This window comes from Neltuma alba, unplaced genomic scaffold (assembly GCF_004799145.2).
Source record: "Neltuma alba isolate B1F8T4 unplaced genomic scaffold, ASM479914v2 tig00002178_pilon, whole genome shotgun sequence".
NCBI lineage: Eukaryota > Viridiplantae > Streptophyta > Magnoliopsida > Fabales > Fabaceae > Neltuma > Neltuma alba.
The window spans coordinates 205,288-219,633 of NW_021632769.1; the positions used below are offsets into that span (position 1 = coordinate 205,288).

Below are 14,346 nucleotides of genomic sequence, written 5' to 3' on the forward strand. Positions count from 1 at the left end.
GGAGTAGCCGAAACTATTGGGAACGTGTGGATAGTTCTCCGCCTGTCAAATTTTGTGCATCTGATAAGGATTTCTTTTCCTTTTTCTTTTCGTTGCTTTTTTTCCTCAGCCGGAATTTTTTCGTGGATCTTAAACTCTTAGAAGCCCCATATTTTTCTCAGGTCCAGATTCTAAAAACTCCTGGGCCAAAAAACTTGTTACAACTCAAATTACAATTTAATCATATTACCTCCGGTCATTCATATAAAAATTTATTGACTAATTTAAATAAATTAAAAATTTTTATTGTGTTAGTTATTTGTAATAATTAAGTGTTGTCTTCTCTACCCTTACTAATCATATGTATTAATTAAAACTACTATTTAATTGAACATTTAACATATACAACTACCACAAGGATTATTTTGGAAGAAATGAATAAATATGAGAGAAAAATAGACTGAGATCTTATATTTAAAACCAAAACAAAAATTAATCAAAATCTTATACTAAGGAGTGGAGGTTTAGATTTCATACTTTATCAAACTATTATTATAACATTACATAAATAAGAGAGAGAAGGTAGACATTGCTTTTTTAAAATATTAAATCTGAACCATCTATTATTTAATCCAACAGTGAAGACGAGATTCTGAGAAGGAAAAGAGAAAATTTTTTTTTGAGAGGATCCAAACCCAGTATTATATTACGTTTCTCATATTAAGTGCAAAATCTTTAAACTTTGTTAAAAAAATTTACACTTTCTCACCTGTAGCTGAAATTCGTATATATTAAAGACAAACTTGAAAAATTTTACTTAATGACTTGTTATCAATGTCTTTTTCATTTTTATTATACAAAAATACATTACTCCTCTTGTCTTTAAGAACTAATTATTGAGTTAATTTTAGTTCTAAATATAATACAAATTTATCATATTTATCAGTTTTTTTTTAAATTATCATTATTGATACTCTCTCAGCCACAGTGAAATAGAATATAGGGGGAGAATATTAAAAAAGATGATTATGTTATTTTAGAAAAAACATGTTATATTTCTTAATTCTTATAATTAACTAACTTACCTAACTTTCATAATATAATTAAATTAGTTAAGTAGGTCTTTTATTAAGGATCTGAAGAGTTTTTTTTTTTTGGACATGTTTTAGAAATGAAGTCAGGCAAATATGGATAAAAAGCGGAAAAATGGTTTCGGTTGTGGCTAACGGATAAGGAGGCTTATTTTTTAAAACAATAATTCCATGAATAAGTAGATTTTATATTAATTTACAAAACATGGATGAAGAGTTGCCAAAAAAGTGAAGTAACAATGGGAATACTAAATTTTATACACATATACGCATTATTTTTTTTTTGTTGGTTGAAAAATGCATTTTTTTAATAAAATAAATGAATAATTAATAATACATTTTCAATTTCTTTTATCCCAAATAAACTATTAATTATTAATTTAATAACAGAAATGAATTCGCGGGAAAGGAGAAGCAACGAAGGAGGTTACCGAAACTGGCAATTAGGTCGACGGGAGAAGCAAGGGAAGGATGAAGGAAGACATTGTAAGCTCGAAGCAGAACATTTCTAATGCCAATGATCCATCACTACCCAAACCACCCTCGTCTCCTCCAACTCCTGCTGCCAGGTTCTCTCTTCCTCTTTCTGTCTCTGCCTCTCTAGGGCATAGCGAGTTATGCTTGAAACTGGTAGCTGAAAGCCCCAATTTTCCTTTCCTTGTCTGACATTGATATAGGACTATGCAAAATTAAATGTCAATTAGTTTCTCTTTAATGTTTCTTGATATAATTTTCTGTTCACCGGGGCCAAATCCAAGCTTTTACATTTTGTCTTATGATTGAATCGAAGTTCTTATTTTACACTTTTATTTTTCTCTTTTACGCTTTGCAGTTCTGTGGGCGCTTCGTCACCTGCTGCCCAAGCGAATGATGGTTCATTCCCACAACGGACTGCTTTGAATGGATGGTCAAATATCTCATGCAGGCCTTGGGAGAGAAGGGATTTACTCAGGCGTCTTTCTTCCTTTAAGCTTACTGGCAAGGCTAAGGTCTGCGGCTAATTCATTTTGTCAAAGCGATACAAGATATTTAGTTTTGATATAAACACAGTACTCCCTGCATAAAGCTCGCTTGATGATAAGCGAGTTGTATGAATATCATCTTTCTTTTTTTGTTAGAAGCTTCAGATAGTTTCTCAAAGCTTGTTGATGGGGACTCAGCTAGTGCTTCTTTCATGAAACTGCTCCCATGACTGCGGACTACTGGCATTCATGATTGCATCTGCGTTTTTTGGAAAACCGTCAACTGGGGCTATATAAATGCAGATTGGGTGCTGTCTTGACTAAAGTCTTGTAGAAGTAGCCCTTGTTAGAAATCATCACCAGAAATCCGATTTGTGTTTTCCTTATATAAAGAAAGAATTTTTAGAGATCACCATAACCATTTATTTATTATAGACCTTAATTGCACTTTCTTACATGTCCGTTTAGGTTTTTATGAATTATTTGTCTTCCTAGATATCTATGGATAGCACCATTTCTCCACCATTCAAGAAAATGCCTCCATTGGATTCCAAGTAATTCAAGTTTTGTCCAAGTCCAGTGCTGGTCGTCAATTTTCTGTAAACCTCCGTCTTTATATAACTTGAGCTGCTGGAAGTATGTGGGATGGATTGTAGGCCATGTGAATTGTAACGCTTACAAGCATCCTGGAAGCAGTTAGTCTAAGAGAAGAACAGTGGCATTAAAAAAAAAAAAAACACACACACACACACACAGAGAAAACTTGGCTTCCCATTTGTTAATTGATGACACACTGCTGCCTTTATCTTTGCATGACGTCTGGCAAGGTGGAGACTTATGTTCCCGTGTTATCTTGTTCCTTCTCAGGTTGCAGGATCATTGGCTTGTGCCAAGAGAGGCTGGGTGAATAGTGATGTTAATAAGATTGAGTGTGAGATATGTGGTGCGACATTAGATTTTACCTCATCAGCTTCTGCTATTAATTTTGGTGAGTTTAATGGCTAACTTTTGACCTTTGTTTACTGCTGGAGTCCACTTAAGTATGTAGATATAGATTACTCATTGGTCTGTCTTTATTCCAGAGACTGCTTCCTCTATCTGTTACAAAGTCTGTTATTATATACAAATTGCAAATGTGGTATAAAATGGGACCTTTTGTTGTATCTGGTTGTTGATGAGCAGTACCATCCCAATTAAAACTCCAAAATCAATCATTTTGGTCTGGTTTAGTATTCCTCAATCAAACCAGTCGGTCTTAAATCTAATCAAACCAATCTCAATGGTTCAGTGATTATGTGTAAAAACTGGACTAAGTAAACAGCTAAACACCCCTAGACGATGTTGAACATAATAAAAGGCATATTCTAATATTAATATGCCAATTGAGATTGCCTATAATTTGTTTTGAGTGTAGATGTATCAAATGTAGTTTTTCCAAATTGGAAAAGTAAATATTTTCTTGGTTGTTTTGATTCTTTACTCTTGTGTCCAAATTCTTTATTCCATTTTTTTTCATTTGATTTTATTCTACTCAATCCCAATTATACTTCGTGAGCTTGATTATCATTTCTCATGTATTCGATGAAGCTGAGGCTTCCAGTGAAGAATTTTCTGAAGGGCTTGATAGAGGACACAATGTCACTTGTCCTTGGAGAGGCAACAGCTGTCCAGAAAGCCTGGTGCATTTCCCTCCTACATCACCTTCAGCTCTAATTGGAGGTTTTAAGGATCGGTGTGATGCACTCTTGCAGTTCTACTCCCTCCCTGTTGTATCTTCATCTGCAGTTGAGCAGATACGGCTTACACATGGCCCTCAAATTGATTGCTTTCTTGCTCAATTGCAAATTCAGGCAGCTGGAGATATGGGCTCTATTGGTTATTCTGGAGAACAGAGTCTTCATTCATATTCTTATGTAAGATACTCTCAGATATTGCAGTTATATCAATAATCAATCTCATTTATAATATCTGATTATCTATATATACGTATAATTTTTTTAGTTTAATCGTTGTCTTGATTTTACTTGAACCTTTACTTCAACAGGCACAAAAGCTCATAAGTCTCTGTGGATGGGAGGCGAGGTGGCTTCCTAATGTGCTTGACTGTGAAGAACAGTCTGCTGAATCTGCCAAAAACGATTACTGTTCTGATCCAGCCAAAGGATCTGCACAATATCCCACACCAAGCAGAAAGGAATTTTCAGCAACATCCAGGAAAGATACGGGGGGCAATGAAGTACTGGGTTCAGAATTTAATAGTGAGTCTAGGACACCTTTGCTAGATTGTAGCTTGTGTGGGACCACAGTTAGAGTTTGGGATTTTTTAACTGTTCCCTGTCCAGTTCATCTTGCTCCCTGTAGTGCTGATACCCCTCAACTGAGCAAAAAAATGACATCAACCCGTGGATTGAGTGCAGCTAGTGGAATCAATGAATGGGTTGCTGCTGATGGTGTTGAAAAAGAGTGTAGTGATGACCATGACGAGGCCGCTACACCTGATAAGAGACAACTTGTATCCAATAAAAGTCTAGATGCAAATCTGAAAGTGACCGATGGGCTATCTTGTTCCCAGGTGAACATAAATTTGGCGTCAGATCAAGTGCCTGGTGCTGGTGAAGGAAGGTTTTCGATGGTTAGGAGACCTTCTGGAAGTGAGGTTGGTGACCGGGCAGCTTCTTATGAATCACAAGGCCCAAATACACGTAAACGTCATCTAGATGACGGTGGAAGTACAGTTGACAGACCACGTCCACACTGGCAGCAGGCAAACAGTGCTGAAGGCATTAGTGTTGATTGTGGTAATAATGAAGTCACCGGTGATCAACAGTATTCAGCAGGCCCTTGCAAGCGTGCCCGAGATCCTAGTCTTTCAGAGAAAATCCAATTGTCATGTAGGAGAGATTCTTTTGGTGCAGTACCTAGCCATTCATTGGATACCCAAATAGAAGCAGATGCAAGCACAGGTAATCGATTTCACCCAGATAGGGATAATGTTGGCATCCCATGTACCAGGGAATCCACACATGCATCTTCTATTATTGCAATGGATACTGTTTATCACAATTCAGATGATGAATCAATGGAAAGTGTTGAAAATGTTCCTCTAGATGTTAATGATGTCAGTTTCAACTCTGCTGGATTGAATGAAACTTCAGAATTAAATAGCAGCTACCAGGCCCAGAATAGTGCCTGGTCCCAACCAGTATTGGAAAGAGCAGGAGCTGATGCAGGTGTTAGCAGTTCAAATGCCTGTGGGGAAGTTTTGAACACGGACACATTGACTACACCTGCTAGGGATGGGCCTAGTTTTGGTATTAGTGGGGGAAGTGTTGGCATGGGCGCTAGCCATGAAGCAGAAATTCATGGGACTGATATTTCAGTCCATCGAGGTGATAGTTTGGGTGATGTCGAGCTAGAAGCTGAAGGAATTGAGCATCAGGGTCAGGCTGGTGAATATTTGCCTCATGGACAAACTGGTGACTTTGTGCCTGAAGAAATGAGTCAAGAAGATCGTCAAGGGGATAGTCAAGCAGTGGTGTCTCAATCTACTGCGAGGACCGACAGTGGCTCAAAATTTGTTTCAACTAAGGTTGAATCTGTTGAAAGTGGTGAGAAGACTTGCAGTAGCATGCAGGTGTTGGGTAATGAAAATGGTGCCCATCCATCTCTTTCTTGCAATGCTATTGTTTGTTCTGCCTATGAAGCATCGAAAGAAGAAGTTACTCAGACTGGGAAGGCATCTCATATTGATGACAATGCATGTGTTGAATCAGGCTGTTTAGTTGCGGATGATATGGGTATGTCTTAGTATTTTTCTTTAGTCAATTTATATTGACGGTGCTTTCTCTCTGTCACTACTCTTATGATGCACAACAATGTGAATGCTAAAACTCTTTTTTCTTTTTTCTTTTTCCCCCTCCCCAAGGGACTCCTTATAGGGACAAGATTACTGGAGGAGTGGAGTTTGATCCAATTAAACAACACGATGAATATTGTCCTTGGGTGAACAGGGACGTTGCAGCTGCAGGTTGTGCTGGTCCTAGCTCCTTTTCTGGCGTGGATGCTGCAGCTCTTTGTGGGTGGCAGCTGACTTTGGATGCCTTGGATTCTTTCCTGTCTCTTGGACATGTTCCAGTGCAAACTGTGGAGTCTGAGTCAGCAGCATCTTTATGCAAGGTTTGTTTCATTTTTATGTGCTCAGTATATTCCTATTTCCTTGCTTAATGGAAGACTCTGTTTAGATGTCAATTTAGTTGAACATTCCTGTTTTGGAATACTCCGTTTCTTTAATTTTTAATTAAAATGATTTACCACTTTCAGATTTAATTCAATTCAAGATTGGGTTTGGGTATTTTAAACGGTCATATCAAGTAAGAGCAAGTGACAAGAACAATGGAAGACGGACATTAGGATGCGAGAATTTGTGAAAGCAGTTGAAAGTTAAACTGCTATTACTTGTCTGAATCTGATTATACTAGGACTTCTTATTTTTAGAATGACGTTCCAGTCAAGATGTCAAAGATGTAGGATTAGTTATTTGAATATATACACTTAAATTCTCTGTCAATCCTGTCTTTGATGAGCTGTGAACATCCTTCCGAAATCTAGAATGTCGAGAGCTCATTTTTTAGCAGAGGATAGGGAAGAGCCTGTACTAGGCATATACATGTAAGGTGTGTAGCACCATCCAGTGTCTTCACAAGCAATTTCTGGTATGCCATTTTCAAATATGTAATCAGCTTACAGTAAGATGCGGTGATTAGCACATGATGGGGCCCTTGAGAGCATAAAATTTGACGTTGCAATCTCTTTGGATGCATAAAGATCTCTCATTTTCATCCTTATGGAAGAACATTTTATTGAGAAAAAAAAGGCTTTATTTTGCAGCACGTTAGAGTAGGGGTTTCCTTTTTCATTGCATGTTTTAGAAGTTTGATGCAGCTTAACATGTAAACTTTTCACAGGGTGACCGTTTAGCTCCCAGCCAGAAATTGTTAGCAAGCAACTCCTTTGTAAGAAGCCGCGGAAAAAACTAGGGATTTTGTTCGACAATGAATTTTATATCTCAGTCCATTTTATGATCATCTTTCTAGATTTGATCTACCGTTTGTTATCCGTTTCTTCCAATGTGAGAAGTAGTTTCTTTGCCATTAATGCTCTATTGTATTCTTGGATTGGTTTATACTGGTTTAATAAAAGCATTATTGCATAAATTGCCTTATTGAACCATAGCAGGTGACAGTGGATGCATAGGGTCTCAATGAGAGAAAAGATTAGTTAACACCAACCTGCCGGCCAAAAAAGTTAACACTAACCTGATAGCGCGGCTAACGTTCTGTTTGGTCCGTCATATTAATTTGGATAAGATAGCACTTATCAATATAGTTGGTCAATTTGTGTGGTGATCATGGTACTATTTATCTATTTTTAAGAATAATATTAATACTTGACAAATGTATTACAATTTTCAATGTTAATTTATGTTTTCGTCAACAGTATAAAGCCTTCTTATTTCAATTTAAAGAGAGGTTTAAAAGAAATAAGTTTAAAAAGTTTAATAGTACCTCCGATGCTAGTTATAAGAGCCAATTGACTAATTTGAAGGGATTAAGAAAAGAAGTTAAGTTAGTTATTTGTCATAAATAGGTATTTTTTTCCCTAAAATATTCTTGTTAATTAAGTGTATTGGCTAGAACTACTATTGTTAGAAGGACTCTTAAAAAAAATGCATAAATATTGGAGACAAAATAGATTGGGGTTTTATATTTAAGATCAAAATAAAAATCAAACGAAGTCTTATATTAAAAACTGGAGGTAATAGAACATAAGGCAAGCGAGAATAATATAAAGCAATTCTACGAAGTATAAAGGGAAAATTAGAAGAACTGCTGCAATCAATTGGAACGGTTTTTACCATTTCCAAAGTGTGAAGTGAACCCAGTCGGAGTAAAAACACAAAATGGAGTGACCAATTAATCCTGAGAATTACTGAGCGAAAGGTCCCCCATGGCTTTCTGCCTGTAAGTACTCTGCTATCAAGTATGAAGAGAGTATTATACTTTCATGCCTACCACAAATTGAACAGCGAATTGATTTATCTAGGGAAGGTTTGAATTCGCCGACTTTTAGCAAGCCTCAAATAACCTCAAGTATTCCTTCTTTGCGCCTGGAAATCTCTTTGGTTCGCTTCGTTGACTATGCACAATAAATGAACATGAATCAGTTTTATTTGAATGATTCACATAGACCTTTCGCATTAAAGAAAGAGGTGTACGAGAAAGAAGAGCCAAAAATGAAGATACATGTATACCTAATCTCGGTACATTGATCATATATGGATGATTAAGAGCATCTTCAGCTGAAATCCTTTGGTCTGGGTTCAAGCAAAGCATTTTCTATCGTGCACCAAAAAGAAAAGAAATACAATTGGCCAGTGAAAAGAGCAAGAAATTTTTCTACATGTATTTTTTTATTGTCCGTCTTTGAACTTTCCTTTGGATCTGTTAATTTTCTTCATTCGTTTTAAACGTGTATGAATGAAACAGTGTAGGCAAGGCCAAGGCCAAGGCCAAGGCCCAAGGGTCATTATTATAATAAAATATACACCATCTAAATACAGTTTCAATGGTTCGAAGTTTAAAATTGCTATGCTATTGCGGCACAATAAAAGCAAGAAGCTTACGGAAAGAAGATCAAGGCCTGCTGGGTCGTCCAAATCAGGGAACTTTACTGCCAAGCCCTGCATAGTAACAGACTCAATGTCAAAACCTTTTAGTTTCCCAGGATGTTACAACAGGATAATCATACCCTTGGTTCATATATGGGAAAGGAAGAAATTGAACTAAATAGTGCAGTCACTCCGGGCCAGGAATCTTCAGTTGGAGTACCTAACAAGCTTCATATTGAAATTCCCTTGTTATTTGATTGCATCGTTAGTACCTAGCTGGAAAATATGTTTCTGAAGCAGAAGTTACCAAAAAATTCTTCTCAATTGATCTTCTTCGCTTTTACCGGGAAATAAAGTTTGCCCGATTAGCAACTCTCCAAATATACAGCCCACAGACCACATATCAGCCTCCTTTGAATAGTCATTATGTCCAAGTAAGAGTTCAGGCGCGCGGTACTCCACAGCTGTTAGCTGCTATTATTATATGATAGATATGAGTACGTAACAACGACCAATATGTCCAGAACTACAAAATTAAAAAGAATGCAATATTCATTACCAACCAAAACAAAAACAAGCAAACAAAAGAAAACTATTCACCTATCACAAAAAGAAAAAGAAAAAAAAAAAGTATTCACCCAACAAACTCACGGCGTTTCTGCTCATGTTATTATTTTAAATGAACGTCCCCTGGGATGTAATGTTTTGGCAGAGTTAAGACTCCACAGACGTACTAGGCATCATGTCATGCTTATACATGCATCTGGCATGCGATGGACAAAGATATATGTATGTATGTATGGCATGCAATTGACGGGACTTTGTCTTTTGGTCGCAAGTAACTCGTGACGTCTAGTTAATAACTTTCAGCATGATAACCCTGCCAATTTGACGTCGATGAAAACATCAAACATTTTGTAACACGAAGCAGTATGTTCAAAGGTTTCCTACAGCCAGGGACCATGCTTTAAAGGAGACAATAATATTTGCATGAAAAAGTGGGGGTGGGGACCACTCGTTCATTGGCAACTCCTAGTAAACAAAGACATAAAAACTAACAAAAGGATGATGGGGTACCATACAGCATAATATTGTTCAGGAGCTTCAAATGCACTGGCCAAGTTGAAATCAGCTAGCTTGATTAAATGGTAAGAGTAATCAACGAGTATATTCTGCGGTTTCAAATCTCTGTGAAGAATCCCTTGAGCATGGTAATATGCTACAACAGTGATTATCTGATACAAAAAGTTCTGCTAGGACAAGGCAAAACAGGTTAATGTGAGTTCAGAAATCTTAATTACGTTATAGCACTTAAGACTGCCGGAGTCGGCCTCTGTTGCCGAGCTTATGTTGATCACCAATACATGATCTAAGAGAAATATATAAGTGAAAGAAAGAACAAGTTTACTGTATCTGAAAGATTTTATTAAATTATGGCTCCTTACGGGAAGGATTTGCTAACATGTTTAAGGGGGAATACGACAGAAAGACTAACTTACGATTCTCAGCAGTGGATTCTTCAGATGATTTGGTAGAGTAATGAAAGAAAGCAGATCAAACAGAAAATACTCATAAACAATATAAACGCGTTGCCCCCTCCTGAACGTATCCAGCAACCTGATAGAAACATAATATAGTATTTAATCAAGTATTTTGGCTATAATTAAACATGACTTAGGCTCCAGTATACTTCGCATCTGAATAAAATGTTTTGGCGATCATAAGTCAATATTTATGCGATTTTCAGTCTGACTCGCACTCCTCATTCCAATCAAAAGTGAACTGATTATGACCCTCCAATTAGATAAAATTATTCAATCAGCGACATATTGAGATTGAAAATATTCATAAAGCAATTGTGAGCAAGGCTTCGTAATCCCTTCTTTCACCTTATTATTAACTTGTCCAAATATTCAGAACTATCACCGGCAAGCTCTCTTCAATACAAACAACTTATCTAAAACACGAGTAACTGACCTTCATCCCATGATTGATTATTAATTTATTACCTGCAAGTCGTAACTCCAAATACTAAGAGTAAAGGCTCCCAGACCATTAGCAGAAATAATCAGCTGAACAACAGAGAACCAACCTGACAACGTTTACATGTTGCAGTTGTTGAAGGGAAGAGATTTTTCTATCTAACAAGGCCCGAGCATTTTCCACAGTAACTACAATCTCCTTGATGGCCACGATACGTTCATTTTCACGATTCACGCAACGGTAAACCTTGTTGAATGCACCGTCTCCAATCTCACCAAGAACCTTGTAATTGAATTCCTCTAGATCAAGGTCCAGTTTTCTCCTCCAAGGATTCCAAAATCTGCATTCAAGAAAGCGAATCAACCTGCAGAGTAAAAAACAAAGATCAGCAAATACAAATTACGAAGGTAATTTAAAGGAGAAAAAAAGATATACGACCGAAAACCATTTCCAGTTCAAAACGAATCTCCGGTTCAAACTTAACTTTATGATTTCTCGGGAAAAGAGGCATGATATATTTTGCTGGAATACACGGTTCAAATGCAACAACAGAGAGAATAGGACAGGTCGATAAAAATAATTGCTCGGAATCTGAACATATTCTTGAGCAAGTATCAAGAAATACACACATTTAACAAAAGATCCAAACCTCGATCCGATTTGCAAAATCAAAATACTAAAGCAATTAAGAAATAAAGATACTCACAGAGACATGAATATGGAGGAATTTTGACGGGAATTAATCATCGTAGGAATGAGAGTGAGAAAGTTGTCTTATTGAAGAGAGCAAGAGAGTATAGCTCTGGAAGGGAAGGAGTGAGAATGAAATACTGAAATCAACTCAGAAGGAGTGATTGTTGAAATGAGAGCTAATAAACCGCATTTCCCGCCAAAACGAGAGAAATAACAGAATCCCCAGTTGCCATTTGCCAAGAGCAATAGCTTCAAAAACAAAAAAAGCCCAGCAATAGCTTCGTTTATGTGGCCCAATTGATTTGGCCCATTAGAACGCAGCTGCATAACAGTACAAGGGATTTTATGCGTATTTCTGAAATAGACAAATAAATAATTGGATGGACAAAAATTCAATAAAAATAATTTTTAAAATTAGAAATAATTATTTTATTTTAATTTATCAAAATAAAAAAGGATTAAAATTATTAAACCATAATCATTGGGTATAAATAATATTAAAAAGTTATAGAATAAGAAAAATTCAGTTAGATTAGAATTTTTTCCCCACAAATTCCATTGTTTTGTGAACTGAATATGTCATGAATAATGCATACTTTGATGGGAATTAAAAGGGAAAAAAAAGTATCATGTGGGTCTAGCTCCAATAATAGAATGGAATTATTGAATTAATGAGATGTAGATAAGGTCAATACCGCAAAGTTTGTTCTTATAAATAGAGTCAGAGGGAGTATTTACCTTCGGTTAAGTATTTAGTTAACCATTAACGTTCTTAATTTCAGAATTCACTACGTTTAGTGAAACTCCCAACATTTATCATCACATTATCTAGTTATATGGGGATGCCCGTAAACTATTGTTGTCAAATCCATTTTTAGTTAACATATCCTAAATTATAAACAACTATTTTATCTTTCGGTTTGAATTTGACAGAGCGGGGGCTGCCAAATAAATTTAGTTTCATTGGTAATTAAATTTCTTTTTTTTTTTTTCATAAACGGAATTTAATCAACTTATATAATTTTTTGAATATTTTCCAACTCTATTTCAATGTGTACATTATTTTTCATAGAACATTAAAAGATGCATATTTAATTTCCTAATCAAGACGTGCAAGTGTAGGAGCCATATAAACGATCCATACACAGTCACAGGGAAATCTAAACACAACTTGAAAAATTTATCCTTCTTTATTATTTCTGACCACAGTATTCCTTCTATTGCACCCTGAGGTCATTAATATGAGAATCTTTTAAATTGCTGGCTGCTGCTACTTCCCGTCGCTTCTGCATTTAAAATCCTGCTGGGTGGTTTCGTTTGGATAACAATACTGCGGAGCGTCCACATTTAATGAAAATGCACGTATCAGTTCAAGCTAATAATGGTAGTAATAAATAATTATAGGAATAGTAATAATAGTAGTAGTAGTAATACTAATAATAATAAGAAGAAGAAGAAGAAGTTAACATACCTGCCCCTCTGATTGAAATCTTTGAAGTAATCATGTTTAAGAGCATGAGCAGCTGAAATTCTTCTGCGTGGATCCAGGCAAAGCATTTTCTGCCATGCACAATAAAAGCACAGAACATTTACAAAATGTATAATAGTTTTTATTGCCCGCTGTCTTAATCACTTTCCTTTCATGCAATACTTCCTCGTTCTTATATTGAACGCTAATAATTACTTTAGATTAGAGCAGGAATTGGACAATATACTACATATGAACGAAGGGGCAAAACGGACTTACGGAAAGAAGATCAATGCCTTCTGGTTCAAAACCAAAGAACTTCACTGCCAGCTTCTGCACAACGAGAGATGCAAGGTTAAAAACCCCGCAGTTAGCTTTCGAGGAATCCACAACACAACATCTAGTAAGCAACCAAATCATATTTTGATGATCATCATACCATTGGTTCACATTTGGGAAAGCATGAAAGCGTCCTACGACTACATATCTCAGTCAATCGAGGCCAGGATTCCTCAGTTGGGGTACCTAACAAACTGGATAATGAAATTCCATCGTTATAATTTTGATAGCATTATTACTGAAACACAAGCTAAGTTCGCACTTTTTGTGGTAGAAGTTACCGAAAAGTTGACTTCAATTGGTCCTCTTGAGATTTGCCCTGGAATACAGGTTTCCCAGTGACCATCTCTCCAAATACACAACCGACAGACCACATATCAGCTTCCTTTGAATATCGACGTGATCCAAAAAGAAGTTCAGGAGCACTGTACTCTGAAGTTTTTATCTGTTAAGAGGGAAGTCATCATAGAATTTGATTTTCAAATATCACTGTTGGTTTGCATGTATAACTTTCAAAATAATTACTGTAAGTTCCAATGAAAAACCATGACGCTCAATAAGAAAATACAAAGAACTTGATCTAAACCAGCGTCGACTTTGCATAAGGTGTGCAATAAGAAAACTAAGGATCGGAGTTATACAGGATAAGTTGTCCAAGGATCTTCAAATGAACCGGCGAAACCGAAGTCAGCTAGCTTGATCTCCATATTTGACGTCACTTGCAAGTATTTTGGTTTTATATCTCCGATGACAATCTCACATGTATGATAATGAGCTACTGCAGAGAGTATTTGATGAAACAACCGCTGATCCATCAATCACCAAAACACGCTTAGTATACGCAGAAAGAATTTATATCTGATATACAAGTATATTATACTAAAAAGAGGCAAGACGACTTGGTTTCAGATGTACAACTATACGAACTTATGAATAAATGCTTTAAAGAAGAGCGGAAGATTCTAACGAATTGCCTGCAAGATCTCAGAAAGATTAACTTACTTTTATCAGTGGAACTCTAAGGTTCTTTGGTTGCTCTATGAAATATGACAGATCATCGGAAAAACACTCATAAACAATATACAAGTAATTTTGCGTGGGGATTGTATACAGCATCCTGATACAAAAACAACTTATCTATTATTTCATCGAACATTTGTTTAT

At 36.2% G+C, this 14,346-nt stretch overlaps 3 protein-coding genes across 5 annotated transcripts; 1 reads left to right on the forward strand and 2 right to left on the reverse strand.

Moving 5' to 3' along the window:
• Positions 1–1,484: 1,484 nt before the first annotated feature.
• LOC114719660 (uncharacterized) lies at positions 1,485–7,253 on the forward strand. 3 transcript variants are annotated; one of them, XM_028905176.1, is made up of 7 exons: positions 1,485–1,639; positions 1,903–2,059; positions 2,900–3,020; positions 3,620–3,945; positions 4,077–5,829; positions 5,958–6,208; positions 6,997–7,253. In XM_028905176.1, exons 1-7 carry the CDS (start codon positions 1,542–1,544, stop codon positions 7,066–7,068), a joined length of 2,778 nt encoding a protein of 925 aa, XP_028761009.1. In that variant the 5' UTR covers positions 1,485–1,541; the 3' UTR covers positions 7,069–7,253. The 3 variants fall into 3 exon arrangements, with proteins under 3 accessions (XP_028761009.1, XP_028761015.1, XP_028761022.1); XM_028905182.1 differs by lacking the exon at positions 6,997–7,253 and adding an exon at positions 6,353–6,895; XM_028905189.1 differs by lacking the exon at positions 6,997–7,253 and having other exon boundaries at positions 5,971–6,172.
• An 815-nt stretch (positions 7,254–8,068) lies between these two features.
• On the reverse strand, positions 8,069–11,565 carry LOC114719524 (cyclin-dependent kinase A-1-like). The gene is made up of 9 exons (XM_028905040.1): positions 11,561–11,565; positions 10,792–11,046; positions 10,199–10,316; positions 9,782–9,949; positions 9,007–9,170; positions 8,840–8,927; positions 8,715–8,771; positions 8,343–8,427; positions 8,069–8,227 (listed from the first exon to the last, which is right to left on the reverse strand). Exons 1-9 carry the CDS (start codon positions 11,563–11,565, stop codon positions 8,178–8,180), a joined length of 990 nt encoding a protein of 329 aa, XP_028760873.1. The 3' UTR covers positions 8,069–8,177.
• A 1,018-nt stretch (positions 11,566–12,583) lies between these two features.
• LOC114719128 (cell division control protein 2 homolog) lies at positions 12,584–13,891 on the reverse strand. Its single transcript, XM_028904590.1, has 6 exons — positions 13,824–13,891; positions 13,464–13,627; positions 13,283–13,376; positions 13,123–13,176; positions 12,847–12,935; positions 12,584–12,705 (listed from the first exon to the last, which is right to left on the reverse strand). Exons 1-6 carry the CDS (start codon positions 13,887–13,889, stop codon positions 12,612–12,614), a joined length of 561 nt encoding a protein of 186 aa, XP_028760423.1. The 5' UTR covers positions 13,890–13,891; the 3' UTR covers positions 12,584–12,611.
• Positions 13,892–14,346: the final 455 nt, after the last annotated feature.

Bases quoted from the DNA above. Each gene is read 5' to 3' on its own strand.
- LOC114719660 (XM_028905176.1), top strand. From the start codon at position 1,542: ATGAAGGAAGACATTGTAAGCTCGAAGCAGAACATTTCTAATGCCAAT. The intron at 1,640-1,902 runs GTTCTCTCTTCC...TACGCTTTGCAG, and splicing joins CCTCCAACTCCTGCTGCCAG to TTCTGTGGGCGCTTCGTCAC. The intron at 6,209-6,996 runs GTTTGTTTCATT...AACTTTTCACAG, and splicing joins CAGCAGCATCTTTATGCAAG to GGTGACCGTTTAGCTCCCAG.
- LOC114719524 (XM_028905040.1), bottom strand. The intron at 9,950-10,198 runs GTAAGTTAGTCT...TTGTCCTAGCAG, and splicing joins AGAATCCACTGCTGAGAATC to AACTTTTTGTATCAGATAAT. The intron at 9,171-9,781 runs GTATGGTACCCC...TAATAATAGCAG, and splicing joins CTCCTGAACAATATTATGCT to CTAACAGCTGTGGAGTACCG.
- LOC114719128 (XM_028904590.1), bottom strand. From the start codon at position 13,889: ATGGAGATCAAGCTAGCTGACTTCGGTTTCGCCGGTTCATTTGAAGAT. The intron at 13,377-13,463 runs GTAACTTCTACC...TTCATTATCCAG, and splicing joins CAATTGAAGTCAACTTTTCG to TTTGTTAGGTACCCCAACTG. The intron at 13,177-13,282 runs GTATGATGATCA...CTCGTTGTGCAG, and splicing joins TTCCCAAATGTGAACCAATG to AAGCTGGCAGTGAAGTTCTT.